Raw genomic sequence first — 15,175 nt, forward strand, 5'->3', positions numbered from 1 at the left:
AGTGTGGAGCCAAAGACGACTCCAGTAGATTTTTGAAGGCTATGGATGAAGAAGAACAAAGTTTTCAATGACCTGAACGTCTTATGAATATCCAAAAATAGCGCCACTCTTGGCCATGGGTCGTGTCTAGTATTGCAACTAGATTTATTGAGGCTACACTGCAACACCAAACGTGGCCTATAGACAGGAGTGGCACTGTTTCTTTGGAAAAACAAACAAAATTGACTCTTCCTCGCTCATCTAAAATCTTGAACATGGGATATTTTTCTTATTTTTATCAAAGTCTGACCACATCCTTAATTTCTTAATATCTGTCACCAGAACCTAGCATATGAACGCTACAGATTGGGAATTGGCGCGGTGTTAACACCTTGTGAATCGGTGTCTCCATTGTCGAGTTATCAAAGTTTTTGTCAATATGCAACTGAGATCTTTGGAGCAACAAGGGTATTGTCATTGCTCCAAAGAGGTAAGTGACAATGTCTCCGTCTCTCCAAAGTGACAACAAAGGCAATATCTTGGCAACAGAGACACCGAAAGACACGGGGAAGCGCTGTTTCATTCAGGAGTTCCTTACCTATCTATCTGGAGGACTGAGTCGAGATGATGGTTTTTGGTTACAGACTCTCAACGGGCTCAGAAGGAGATCTGAACATGGTAGGTGCTCACAATAGGTGTTGGTGAGACATCTTCCAACCATGACCACCAGTATCCAAATAAAGCAGTAGATACTGGTCAATGGATTAATGGATTCTAAAAACTCTTAAGTGGATTCTAGATAAGGGGAAGGAGATCTCTGCTGACTACCTTACTCGGTCCTAACCTGAATCCACCCATCTTGGTCCAGACTGGGACACTCCACATTGTGCATTGCCTTGATGGTCGAGAAGTTCTCTCCGTGTCTTGTTCTGTCTGATATCACACAGTGTAAATAGCGCCCAAGCCATCTGCTTACACACCACACAGCCATGGAAAGGACTAAGTTAATTCAGAGACGGCTACTTGAAGTAAGTGTGTAAAATGTAATAAAAAGCACATATGACAAATGGGGAGTGAGTGCGGTAGACAATTTGGGTCACTGACACGATAAGGATGATGTATGGAGCTATAAATGTACATGTATTGCCCTTTATAAACGCTTCCATTGTCTAAGAAGGGAAATTCACATATTAATGGGACAAACCGACCCCGTAATCCGGTTTTCATGTTGGAAATCAAAATTTGCACTTTGGCTCGACTACGTCGGGCAATTTCGAGCACAACATATAAACTAATGTGTACTGTGTATACAAATGGGTTAGAAAATTCTACTGGAAATCTGAAAAATTTCAGATCTGGACATGTGTGGCCACTGCAATATTTAAGGCAAGATACAATTGGAGGAGTTCACTAAGATTGGCGCATAGTGCTCTGGTCATACAGTGATGGCTGCCGACGCACCCGAATTATTACAGGTCTCCAGTCTCTTAGTTATTTTGTTGCCCTGTAGCCAGAATTGAAGCCCATGTCAGACAGGGATTGCCACTGATTTCAAGTATCAGTTTTCTGGCATGAGTTATAGTAAATCTTTTGGGCTAAGGAGTCCTGACCCCCCAGCCCACCTTTAACTCCATGCCCATGAAATGCCTAGCCATGTTCCATAAAAAAAATTGCTTCATTTTTGCACCAGAAAACTGTTGTGACCAGTTTAGTAAATTCCCTCCAGTATCTGTAACAACTGGAATATTGTTTTTCTACAAACAGCACCACCATGGGCTGTGACTGGTACTGCAAAACTGACTACATAGACCCCCTACCACCCCTACCCCTACCCTGTTTTCTTCTATGACTGATGTAGTCCTGTACTTGGCCATCTCCACCCCTCCAGTTGAAGTGAATAGAGTGTTGGTTATGTATGTGCACTACTCCTCCATTCATAGAGGGGATCTGGTGACTCCCATTATTGTCATTGAGGGTCCCAACATTCAGGCCCTCGGTGATCAAACACTTGTCCCCTATCCTGTGACAAGTGGCATAAAAACATTTTTTTATTGGGGTTGTGCAAGACTTGCTATTAATAGTTATGAGATCGGTGGGGTCCGACACCCGGCATCTCCACTGACCAGCCCTTTACTATACCATCTGCTATCAGGATTCATACACAGTGCCAGATACAGCTGATCAGTGGGGGTGCTAGGCATTGGACCCCTACCGATCTAATACTGATGACCTACCCTAAGGATAGGTCATAATAATATCAAGTCTTAGAACACAAAATAGTGGCAACCATCAAAAAATTCCATCCATGTTTGTATCTTTGCCACAGTCTCTTGTAACTTTCACCCCTATAAGAGATATTTTTAGTTATATCACGGCCACAATTTACCGCCAATACGTCGCCCTATAGCTACAGCCTACAATAATAACTTGTAAGCCAACTTTAGTAACGAACCAATGGAACTGAATCCCATGTTATGTAACCAGCTGGCGGTCTATCCCAGATTCTACATGAGAACGAGAACCTTCTGACATGATGGTGTGTCTGCTATCTGTGCTGAGCTTAATACCAGCTTTCCACATTACAGAAAGGCAGGATATAAAAGTATACAGGACGCATTGTCCATGAACGTTTAGAGGGATCTATGTTGCCAAACTGCGCTCCCCACCCAGTTACCAAACACAGGATACAAGTTTTTCTGTTTACTTCTCACAATTGAATGCTCACAAAAAAGGTCTCTGCTGGGCTCTGTTGACAGGTCAGTAGCCAGTGTTAAAATACTGAAATATCCTGATAAAACTTGCAGTTGTGTTCCCCTCCCTTAAGCGCCTGTCAAAGGTCTGTTTTCCTTTCTTGGGTTACTCCCTACTGCCTAACATAAACTGTCATAATGCAGAGGACAATGTGGCCACTTATACTTTGTCTTCTGGGCTACTACATGTCTATTTTATGCAGGATACGGGACTTTTTATGGGGTGGACCTTCTTAAAGGGATCTTTTTCATTTTCTGATTGTAGATTTTTTTAAAAATTCCATTTCCTGTACATGATCTTGGGGGCGGCCATCTTGCTCGAGCTGTCGTTGACAGCATTCAGAGAGATGCTTTACAGCAGCCACATGGTCTACACGACCCTTTAGTTTGGAGATGACTCATTGTTTGCCATAGGAGAGTGTTTTGGGTATGTTAGAGGTCATTGTGGGGGAGGAGGAGGAGGAGGCGGGCTGTGACATCACCTATTGTGAATGCTGGATCCTGTGTTGTCTGTATACAGGTGTTATCTAACATTGTAATCCTGCTTGTGCTGTCAATCTATTATGATGCTTAGTGGTCACAGGGAAGGGTACAAAATTAGAGGAATTAACATAAACAATAGGTTATCATTCAGGATAAGTATTAATTGTCTGATCACCAGAGACCCCACTGTTGGGACCCTCCTTGAACCTTTCCTTACTAAACTTCACTGTAGGTCTCCAATGGAGAGGAGTATAAATGGAGCACTGGTCCTGCTTGTGCACTGCCTGTCCGTTCACTGTCTATGGGACTGAGTACATTGACTCAGTCCCATGACCAATCTTGATAGTTACCCCTGTTGGCTGGATGGAGCCACAACAAAAAAATTAGCATGCTTGCAAATTAAAGTGCCTTGGAACAATAAAACATCTGGAAACTATTTGAAATGTCACAGAGAACCTTTACTTTGTTCTTTAAATCATATGTGCCAACTCTCCCGGAAAGTTTGGGAGCCTCCCTAAAAAGGGGGTGACCTTACAGATTCCTGGAAGAGCAGGTAAATGTCACAGTCCTGGTGGGATACTCCCATATCCACTGGGCTGACTTAGACATTTTAGGTGCAGGCCCGTGTCACGCACATTTGGTGCCGATGCTGTAAGAAAGGTTGTGTTTTGGTGGGAATAAGGGGGCATGTTCTCACTAAAAGTAACTTGGACAGTTCTACATCTGACAATGGGACCCAAAGTGAGTGGTGCGGGAGGACATTCTGGTGGCATCTTTATGGGGCGCCTAAGAAGCCAAGAGGTGTCTAGATATCTCTAGGCCTCTTGAGTCAAGGGCTTTACCAGCAACTTCAACAACAAGAAGTCCCAATAGGTTGAACATTCTGGTCTTGGCCATATAATAAAGGTCTGTCTGAAGTAGACAAGGTGGTTCTTCTACCTCGGTAGTCCCTCAAGACGTGCAGTAAGTCATATTCTAACATCTCTCACCGGTCTCCACAAGCAAAAACAGCTAAATAAACAGCACAGAAGACAAATAGAGAAAACCCTTCTCAGTAAGGACGATGAATCTGTGAGTTTCCATTCTACCGGGTTCACCAGGCGACTAGACAAATTAAAAATTCAAGGCAATTGCATCTTTAACAATGGAGGTCAAGGAAAGGAGACCTCAACCACACTGCTAATTGGGTGAGAGGCCTCACAGACAAACAACAAACCTAGACCTTAATTATCAACTAAGACAGCTGCCTGGTCTGACCACAGCCCTATACAGGCTCCTTGTAGTGCTTGCTGATTCATCTTACTGGAAATACACAATCCTCGGCTATAAGCTGCTCCATGATGGACATGGTGACTATCAGTGACTGTAATTCCCTAGTGCTGCCGGCATAGGAAGAGGAGGTTGATAGGAGAGGACTGTAAAGTACGGCTCTATAGATGTTGAAGGATGCATTTAATCAGCTGCCTCTCCTGGATATGACGAGATGTAAGATGTATGCCCAAGACATCTGGATTAGAAAGCGTCCTAGCTAGGCTTTCCTTCAGCCGGCGTAAAGATTTAGTTTGCAGCCCTGGCTCTGTCAATGAAAACCCTGAATTAGACCGTGTGGCTTGTTAGCTCCCCCTCAGGCCCAGAGGGGCACGTGCCCCACCGGCCCCCCACTTATGTCCCAAGACTATAAGAACAAGGAGAGTTAATAAAATTGATAGGGTCTAATCTGACCCTATGGGCAAACGCCCCAGGGGCTTTCACCGTCGAAGGAGCTGCACTATACTCCTAAAGATATTTCATAACAAGTCTGATATCTGGCCGAGACAACCGGACACCAGCACTGGTATATGGTCATTATATAGGACTATTATTAGGTAGTGTATGGTGGAAGCATCTGGCATCATTTTTAGATTCTTGTTGTTCACTGTATGGTGGTATTATTCTGTTCACTGTATGGTGGTATTATTCTGTTCACTGTATGGTAGTAGTATGCTGGTCACTATATGGTAGTATTAGTCTAATCACTATATGGTAGTATTCTGATCCACTTTTTTGTAGTATCCTGTATATGGTGGTATTATTCTGTTCAATATATGGTAGTATTAGTCTGCTCACTGTATGGCAGTATTATTCTATTCTCTGTATTGTAGTATTACAGTATTCAGTTAATTGTATGGCAATATTGTATTATCTGTATTGTCTTACAGTATTTTACTGTACAGTAGTAGTATTCTGGTTACTGTATAGTAGTATTATAGTATCTTGTATAGTGTGTGGTGGTATTCTGGTCACTCTTTAGCTGTATTAACCTGTACAATGTAAGGCAGTATTATTCTCCTCTCTGTATTGTAGTATGACAGTATTCCGTTCCCTGTATGGTGGCAATATTATCTGTACTGTATTGTATTACAGTATTCTGTTCACTGTATGGTAGTATTTACTGTTCCCTGTATGGCGGTAGTATTATCTGTATTGTATTACAGTATTCTGTTCACTGTATGGTAGTATTTACTGTTCCCTGTATGGCGGTAGTATTATCTGTATTGTATTACAGTATTCTGTTCACTGTATGGCGATATTATGTTCACTGTATTGTTATATTACAGTATTCTGTGCACTGTATGGCAGTATTATTCCTTTCACTCTATGGTGGTATTATTCTGTAAATTATCTTGTCCAATATTTTTACTGTTCATTTTGTAAGCCAGTCTCCCCTTTCACAAAAACAGAGGAGCTCCTCATAATTGTTTTGCCCAGGGAACTTCACAAACCTTAATCCTATCCTACTGAGAGATCATAGACAATATAAGCACAATGTACCGCAGCCTTTACAGTGTTTAAAGGAGATTTCCTCCTCTTCTTCAAGAACCCTGAAGGGCACATAGATCTGTTTTGTTACTGTCATCTATTGTTCCCTCTCTTATTGCTCCATCTATTACTCCTACTCTCTTCTATAGCCCTGAACCAGGAGGCTCAGACTGAACAGTCCTACAGATCCCGGCCTCTTAGAGGATTGCTGCCAGCAGCACTTGCCTAATTTTCTTGACAAAGTTGTCTTCCGGTCATCCAAGATGATCACAATGAAGCAACGCTACCCCTCGCTCCCTGCAGACCGTGGGATCCATGAGGAATTACGCCGAGGGTATATAAACCCAAACTCTCAGTAACAATCTCCGATTCTAGGGTCGCTTTCCGACAAAGATCTGATTCTTCGAAATCCTGTTAATTAACAACGCCGGTTCTTTCCCAATGGGAGGAGCCTCATAAAAGCGCTGCAAAAAGACAGATGACTACAGTGATTTCATACCGTTATCTGAAACTCCGGCTGCGTCGAACACGAGAAAACATGACACCAAAGGTTATTTTAACATTAAGTCATGTAAAAAGGAAACGGCCTAATAAAGAGGTTATTCCTCTACACTCCGGGGAATAAATGTGTCGCTACTGGGAGGGGCCCTTTCCTGTCTATCTCGGCCAGGCAGAACATTTGATTTGTCTATCACATGACGTTCACGTTGGACACTTTGCTTTCCTCCAAAAAATTCTAAAAAAAAAAAAAAATTGAGAACAATAGCCCTAGGAGGGGGGCAGCTGACCCCATGATGCAAGCCGTAGAAAATTCTCCAACTTTTTTTTTTTTTTTACGACACAGCATGTGGGCCGGCATAAAAAACAAAAATTTTTTTTTAAAAATCACAACATACCGTCCAAAAGCAACTATGTCTAATCTACCACGTAAGAGGTTAACAAGAAGTGGCAGGTGACTCTTAAGGACGGCATTGTCTCTCTTTTAGGGAAAGAAAAAAAAACATTGAGTTAAAGGATCCTTTAAAAAAAAAAAAAAAAAAAACACACAAAATTTTTTTGATGCCTTTGAAAAGAAAGAGGCACAAAATAACAACAGGGGGCGAGTGGCTGTCAGCCACAAGGGAAAAGATCCATAATTCTTATTCTCCTTTTTGAAGGCTGTTAGAAATCGGATTCGAGTAGGGAAAAAAAAAAAAAAAAGAAAAGAGCGGCAGAAGGAGCGCGCAACCCTCTGGAGGTTACAGCCATTTCCTGTGATCAAGAATAATGCGCTTCAAAAGTTGGTTTTTCCCAATTCTGTTGATCAATTGCGCCTCCTCTATCTAACTCTCGCTTTTTTTTTTTTTTCTCCCTGTTTACATCTGATGTGACTCAATGACAAGCAGTGTCTGAGCCGCCGAAACAGAACTGTCATGTTGATTTATGAGTGCGTCAAACCACGACTTGTCCAAACTGAAGCTCGCAGTTCATTAATTACAGACTTGTGACTTTGAAGTCGGCTCTCAGACTGTGGTTTCTAACATTTGGCTTAATTTGTATGCTCTTGAATGTGGATCTCTAAGGGGAAAAAAAAAAAAAAGAAAAAACTGAAATTCCCTTCTTGTCTTTGAACTTCTTTTGACCGCACAATAATCATCCCTTTGTCCACAGTGATGCCTGCATCTCAGAGTCATTAACACGCATTGAATTGCTACTGATGAATAAGCCCTACTGAATTAAAGCAACAGCCAGCAAAACAAAGCTAAGAGCATTTTGCACCGCGATATCTCCCAATTACATGCATTTCTCTCCTTGTGCCATTTCCATTTTAATTACTGTTAGCCCGTTAGATTTACATTTTAGACACTTTCTAATCTGTTTCCCTTTTTCTACAGGACTGGAGCGCTCCTCCATAATGAAATGGATGGGCAGAGACAGAATGTATGTGTCCGTCTCAATACAGCAACCTGCCCTCCGCTGGCTTTGTTTAGCTAGGGCACCAACTTCTGAGGCAGGGCGGTGGCATCGAGAAACCTGCCGTCTTCTAGGAGAGATCCTTATTCCTCTAGTTAGGTACACAAGGTAGGGGTCAGTATATGGGTAAGTTCACACAGGGTTTTTGGTCAGGATTTTGAGGCCATATCCGCCTATTTGTTCCGGCTCCCAGAAAAAAAGAAGCGACCTGCTCATTCTTTCAGGCGGATTCACTTCGCGACATCTGCCTGAAGACACTCCCTCCTCCGGCCTAGGCCCATTCATTTGGGTCTAATCCGGAGCGGAGTGCGCAACTGGATGCCAGTGAGTGCGGCCTCTGCCTCAGGTTCTGGTCTAAAAAAAATCCCGTATGAACTTACCCTAAGTAGAACAGATGGTACGCGGATTCGCATCGGTGTGACGTCGGTGTCTTTACTGACCCATACACATGTCGCATCATATGGATCCATAAATGCGAGGAGTCATTTCTATGACCCCATACACACATCTGTAGGTTTAAAGATCAGTATCTGGGCCGTAGAAACCATCCACAAAATATGGAGCAGATCCTATTGGGGGCACTGATTCGCCCATAGAAGTGTATGGGACCGTACAAAGTTTTTTGGCAGATCTGTGATAGCTGATGACTTACTGATACAAGGCAACCATGAGCTTTTGTGGAATATGGATTCGGATTTGAGGACACTATAGTCACCTGCACGTAGCAAATGAATGAACAGAACCACAAAAACAGATCATTTTTAAGGCCCACATACACTAAAAACTAAAATGTGGTCCCATGCATAGGGTCTTCTAGCTCGTTCTTATTTATTGGGAAGTAATTCCTGGTTGCACAAATTATTTCCTGGTGTTAAGAAGCAACAGTAGATGCAAGAAAAGAGTGACTAATAGTAAGTTCTCCTTGGCCTGGCATGGATCCAGTAAGTGGCCCTGCCTTGGCTTCAGTGTTTCTTCCACCTTCTGGGACTTAGTATTAGGCACCACCCTAAGTGTCCAGAGGCGTAACTTGAAGCTCCTGGTCCCCAATGCAAAATAAGGAAATGGGCTCCCACTTACTATGGGCCTTCTAAAATTCTGGTATCATCTTATGCTGAGAGGCCCTTGGGCCATCTGAGGCTCCAGAGTCCAGTAGCAATTGCTACCTCTTCACCCCCTATACCTACCCCCATGCTTATGTCCACGTCAAACCAAGTGAAGCCAAATTTAGTCATCGCTTGGAGGATGAGGGTGTGCTAGCTGTGATGGGCTGGCAAGCAGTGGCCAGAGATCGCCAGGCTATATAGCTAGCACCCATGGCACTGAGGCATCACCACCTACTGGATCCATGCCACACCAGGGACAACCTACTTCTAACCACTCCATAGCCTCAACCAAGGGGTAACTGCAACCTTTCATAGGAAACCAATGCACTTATCAGGGGGCAACATGATCACTCTGCTCTGTCGTCCTGTTAACCTCTGCAGAGCTGGAGCCCTGGGGACAGATTTGACCAAGGACAAGTCTGTATAGAGTTTGTATGTTCTCCTCTACACTCCAAAACCTGAAATGCTGACACAAGTGCACCTATATTATTTCTATAGAGCATCATTAATAGGCATAACATGTGCTATGAAAATAGAAAAGGGTTACCCACATGGCATGCCAAATGTTCACTTGGCACCAGCTATATTGGTATTGAGGGGCTAACTGTGAAACTGATCCTGTTGTGTATATATATGTGAAATGGAGATATTAGATTGTGCGCCCCATTGGGGCAGGGACGGATGCGAGTGAGGGTGACCTCTGTACAACGCTGCGCCATAGGGTTGTACTATATAAACACTATATTTAATAAATATAGAACAGTGACGTGTCGTCCATATGGACAACAGGTGGTTTCTTGAACTGTTTGTGGGTTCCCAGGCACGAAAAAGTTGAGTAACTATTGCCCTAACATATATGTTTTACTAGAATTGCTTTCTTTATGGGTGAGATCCAATGCTTGCTTACGAAAACAGCGCCACATATGTTTAAAGGTTTGGTTTGGTATTGCAGCTCAGCCCTATTCACTTCAATGGAGGTGCTCTGCAATACCATATAAAACCTATGAACAGGTGTGGTATTGTTTCTGCCAAAAAGCAGCCATAAAGTAACCTGTACCAACCCGTACCTGCTGATCTGTTCTGTGGTCTACTTGCAATATCACAAAATCCTCTAAAACCTATATATGAGGCCGACAATAGCCCATATAATAGTAAATGCCCCCAAAGCCCCTGTTTACTTCTACCAGATAAGACCCTCCAATAGATCATTGGTAAATACAACAGACTTGTCAGGTTGTTAGGATTTTCTTCCATGCACCAGACAAGCAGATAACACCCACCCCCGATGTAACTGGCAGGATGGATGAAAGGGCTCACAATGGTGCTGGCCACAGGAAGACATATGCTGGCCTGTTTGCATAAATAAGCACGCCTGCTTGTCCTATTTACTCCACATTTCACAGTTCATTATATCGGAGATGTAGGCACGACGCCCACACCACATGGGACCAAGTCAGTCTAGTAGGCGAATGACTGCGGTAATTGGTCGGCTACGTTTTACCAAAGTGTCATCTGACTGATGGCCATAAAATGGTAATTGGATTTCTGCTTTTGTCTGTGCAATTTGGTTGAAAGACACCAACAACGGTTGTCTACATGGGCAGCTGCCATTTTAGGCTGTGGACCGATAGTCTTATGAATCTTTGTGGATGTAGTAACATCATTGAGCCCGGGTCACCAATAACAGAGGGGACACAAAACCAGATCATAATGGGGTCTCATTATGGTAATGGATTTTGCCATCCTATTACTTATAGGTCTATATACCTCCTTTACAGTGTGTTCTGGGAGCAAAGTAACTAGAACCTATCATGACTGGGCCCCCGTCTCTCCAGGGGGCCCATAGCAGCCACATGCCATGCATGCCCTTATCACTAGATAATCCACAGAAGCCATAAAAATCAAAATTGGTCTCATCTACCCCACAGAATAATGTGGGCTGTAGTTTCTGCACTATCCCCAATTGTTGAAAAACATGATATCTGTGGAATTGTTTCTAACATGTCCTTGACTATGTGGTTTAGATTATTCCTTTTTTTAACCAAAGCTGGTCTGTGCTGTAATCTAAAAGCTTGGATCAAGATGGCCCCACACCTACAAGAGCAACATCTACCAAGCAATCTTGTGTTCTCAATAACTAAAGAGAACTAAGCCATTGCCGGACAACTCTGGTAACTCCTCATCTCCCCTGAGATCAAAGGATTGAGCATGTTGAAATCCAACATGACCGATCAGGTTTCCTCAAAATTCATCTGACTGGGAGAGTCATCCGGTCCTGACTGAAAATTGGGAATCATGAAATCCAACAAGGATTGGCCATGATGAAATCCAATTTGCTCACTCATGCTTTCGACCAAGAGTCAGCACCCCCACATACACGTAAGACAGTCAGATGGTCCTGCCAAAATCATTGAACTTGGTCAAATTTGCTATGTGTATGACCATGTTTGGGATAGCGAGGTCTGGGTCCTGTGTCTGCTCAAGCACGATGAAGACAAGAACCACCCCTGAGTAACCTCCTACAATATAATAAGGTATACATAACAAACACAAAGTAGGGAATTCATTTGCCAAAAAAGCAAGAAACAACAAGGGTCAGAGATTGGAAAAGTAGGGTTAAAGCTATGCCCTACGATGGGTCCAGTAGAGGCTTGGTCGGTGCCGCCATCATCCGGTTCCTCACCCATCTATATGCTCTTTATAATGGTTTCCTACAGACATTAAGCCTCATAGACCAACCATGACTCGCGAACCAAAGTACCAATCGACAAAAATGACAAATAACCTCAGTCCGTACGATGACAATTTACCTCTTTCGGCTGTTTTCCTGCATGTTGTTGCTGTAACAGCTGAAGCTGCAATTGCTCCTGTTGTTTCTTATAAAACTCCTGAAGCTGCTGCTGTGAGAAAAAGGGAAACCAGTGTCAGTTACAATGTACCCGGTGACAATTCTACACTTTTTTTTTTTTTTTTTTGTGGCGTGACACAAAAGCGATTTGAAAAATAGCATTCTTTTATCTGGAATGGTCTGACCTTTTCGTTTGAAATCTGACAATAAATTCAGCGTGCTCGGGCTGTTCTTGGCGTCGCAGTTTGAAAAGTAATCTACAAATTGTACTGATAGGAAACACGGTGTATTATTATGTTTTTTTTCTTTCCCTTCTTCCCCCTGTGCAGACTAATTAAAATAAGGCAAGGGATGACCTATGTTTGTAACAACAAAGACACGGTGCCCTTGGAGAGGAACATGGTAAATCTCGCCTGTACTACACGTGCTTTCATTTAAAATGATGGGTTTCAAGTACGTTTACCTCCGGCCACCGTGTACATGGACCTTAATCCACTCAATTTCATTAGTAGGAAGGAAAAAAAAAGATGACAGGGAAGAGAATGAAGTAAATGGAAGCCATAGAAAAGACTCTATACGGATAAAATAACCAATGGGAAGTGGACATGTCCATCATACAAAGTAGACCGCCGAGTGTCTATTGAATTACACGGCAGGTATTACAACGAAATCCCATGAGAACCTGCACATGGGCACCCACCCTTTATAATATGTAACTGTTTTCTTTGAGAAACGGCACCGCACAAGTCCACTGGGTTACGTCTTCTAGTGCAGCTCAATTCCATTCCATTAATATCCCATACATAACCTTAGAGAGGTGCGGCACTGTTTTTGGAAGAAACTAGACAGGCTTTTCCAATCATGGACAATCTCTTGGTTGGCTGATCTAGGCTGTGTAGGGATGCATAGCTCTTGTAGCACTGGCTTAGTCTTTAGAATTAAAGGGGTGCTTTGAAAATCTCTACCCTTGTCCCAGTGCCCTATTAGGCCATAGGGATGTCATAGAAGAAAGTCCCCTACATGGAACTCTCGAACTATGCAAAAGAGTCGGGAATCTCTTACAGACCCTGAATGTCCAATGTAAGGAAATGAAGCAAGGTGCAAAGAAATCAGCTGAACGCCAAGCTGGCCATGTTTCTTTTTAAGACAACCCCTTTAAACATAGTCCTATCACTGGTCCTGCCTTTAGTAGAATGAGGACATCTGAGTACCTGACATTCTGTATACAAGCGCCATTGCAATGCTACAGCCCTACTTTTTGATAGAAGCACCACAACTTTTTGTGACGGTAACTCACACGTGACTATGAGAGGAGCAATGTTTTCTGTAACCTTATGATTGTGGTTCTTAAACATCCAAAATAACTAGTATCGAAACACCTGTCATCTAGAGATGAGCGAATACTATTCGAAACTGCCGTTTTGAATAGCACGCTCCCATAGGAATGAATGGAAGCGGCCGGCACGCAGACTTTGCCGGTGGCTGGCCACTTAACCCTCTGTGTGCCGGCTGAGTCCATTCATTCCTATGGGTGCGCGCTATTCGAAACGGGCAGTTTTGAATACTGTTCGCTCATCTCTACTGTCATCCTATATCCGTTTTCCCCACTATTTAACCTGGTACCTCCTTGCTTCATATCCTTGGATATATATCGGCATACAACAGAGGTGGCAGATACACAAGTATTTCTGAAACCATTACATGAAACCATGCTGTTAGATTAACTGTGGTTGTAGAACTCAACCCATATCCTGCGTCTGAGGAACCACTTGGTGGTCCTCAAAGAAGACCACTATATTCCCTGCCAAGTTGCAAGAGGAATATAGCATAAGGACTCAGTAAAGGTGCCCAACCTTGGACACCATGATCCTTTGGTAGTCCAAAGCTTCCCCAAAAAGAGCAATGATGCACTTCCCATTGCTATAAGCCCTGTGGAGAAGAGTTGGTCCCATTCCAAGCCTGGTAGGACCTCCCCTTCCACAGTAACCAGTTGCAAAGGTCCACTGTGCTACTGTCTAGAAGAGTTAGAAGCATTTTTGTTGGGGGGGGGGGGGAGTAGACCAGCATTCCAAAAGTGCCATAGTTACAATACTATAGTTACAACACAAGCTGCCATAGAGTCGGGAAACGTTACCTGCTGAAGCATGAGCGCTTGTTGTTGTTGAAGTAAGACCTGTAGTTGTTGGGGTGTAAGCACTTGCTGTTGGAGAATTTGTTGCATTTGCTGAGGAGTGATTACTTGGGGTGTCATCATAGCCACTGAGACTGGAACCTGCAAAGGATAAATGTACATATTAAAACACGGCAAGTTCACCGACCATCGTAACCCCCCCAGCCCCCTCCACCAATGCAGACAGGACGTCATACAAATTCCATTTCAGACGCACTCTCTGGCAACCTCAAACTGCTACCTAAAGAAAAAAAATCATATATCATATCGTCTGTTCAGCTGAGGACCGCTTCCCGGCTTCATCCAACATACAGATGTTTCCAATTCCCCCCATATTATGTGAGATACCATTAAAGCAGTTTTCTGTGACATTTCGATGACAAACAGCTACAGTGATGAACCTGATAGCATTTCATATTTGCAACTGTTAACACATTTCTGCTCAGGCGTTTCTGCTAAGGAACCTGTACTGTGTATTTGAAAGGATGATGTCTTCTTCAGATAAAACACTGACATTAAAATGACAGGCTGTCTCGGCCAAGGTTACACAAATTGTATTCAAGCGGCTACCTAATGACAATGCTACAAATGCTGCAAGCTTCCTAGAATGTAATTTACCTATTCAAAATAATCACCGCACTTGTGTTTAATTTACGAGGCGCGTGGGGAGGCGTTGCGTCGGGGAATTTAAAACAAAAAAAATAAAAAAATTACGAGGAAAAAATGAATTTTTTTTTGTCCTTTATGCCTATAAATAAGTGTGTATATTAATAGAAAAAAAAAAAATAAAACAATTTTTTTTTTATTCTTTACCATAAACAAAAACATCTTCACGCATAATAAAAAAATATGTACAATAAATATTTTTAAAAATTCCCAAACTGCATATCCAATCAATAAAAAAATGCAAAAAAAATAAAAAAAAATTCCTTCAGATGAATATCAAACGTATGTACGCAGAAATACATTAAAGTGAACATTTTTTTAAAATTTTTATTTTTTATTTTTTACACATCTTTAGGGACGTATTTTTTAACGCCGTCGTTAAAGGAATAAAACATGTAAACCGATCTATATGGATATGACTGTA

At 42.6% G+C, this 15,175-nt stretch overlaps 1 protein-coding gene across 10 annotated transcripts in view; it reads right to left on the bottom strand.

Moving 5' to 3' along the window:
• The window catches only part of FOXP1 (forkhead box P1), a 497,110-nt gene that overhangs the window by 70,914 nt on the left and 411,021 nt on the right, over positions 1 to 15,175 (bottom strand). For 8 of the 10 annotated variants that reach the window (XM_075287498.1, XM_075287500.1, XM_075287499.1 and 5 more), the window contains 2 exons: positions 14,050 to 14,187; positions 11,878 to 11,967 (listed from right to left, as the gene is read on the bottom strand). In XM_075287498.1, the coding sequence (XP_075143599.1) occupies positions 11,878 to 11,967; positions 14,050 to 14,187 (228 nt within the window). The remainder of the gene's footprint in view (positions 1 to 11,877; positions 11,968 to 14,049; positions 14,188 to 15,175) is intronic. The other 2 variants (XM_075287502.1, XM_075287504.1) reach the window with 1 other exon arrangement.

This window comes from Leptodactylus fuscus, chromosome 9, assembly GCF_031893055.1.
Source record: "Leptodactylus fuscus isolate aLepFus1 chromosome 9, aLepFus1.hap2, whole genome shotgun sequence".
In the NCBI taxonomy this organism is placed as follows: domain Eukaryota; kingdom Metazoa; phylum Chordata; class Amphibia; order Anura; family Leptodactylidae; genus Leptodactylus; species Leptodactylus fuscus.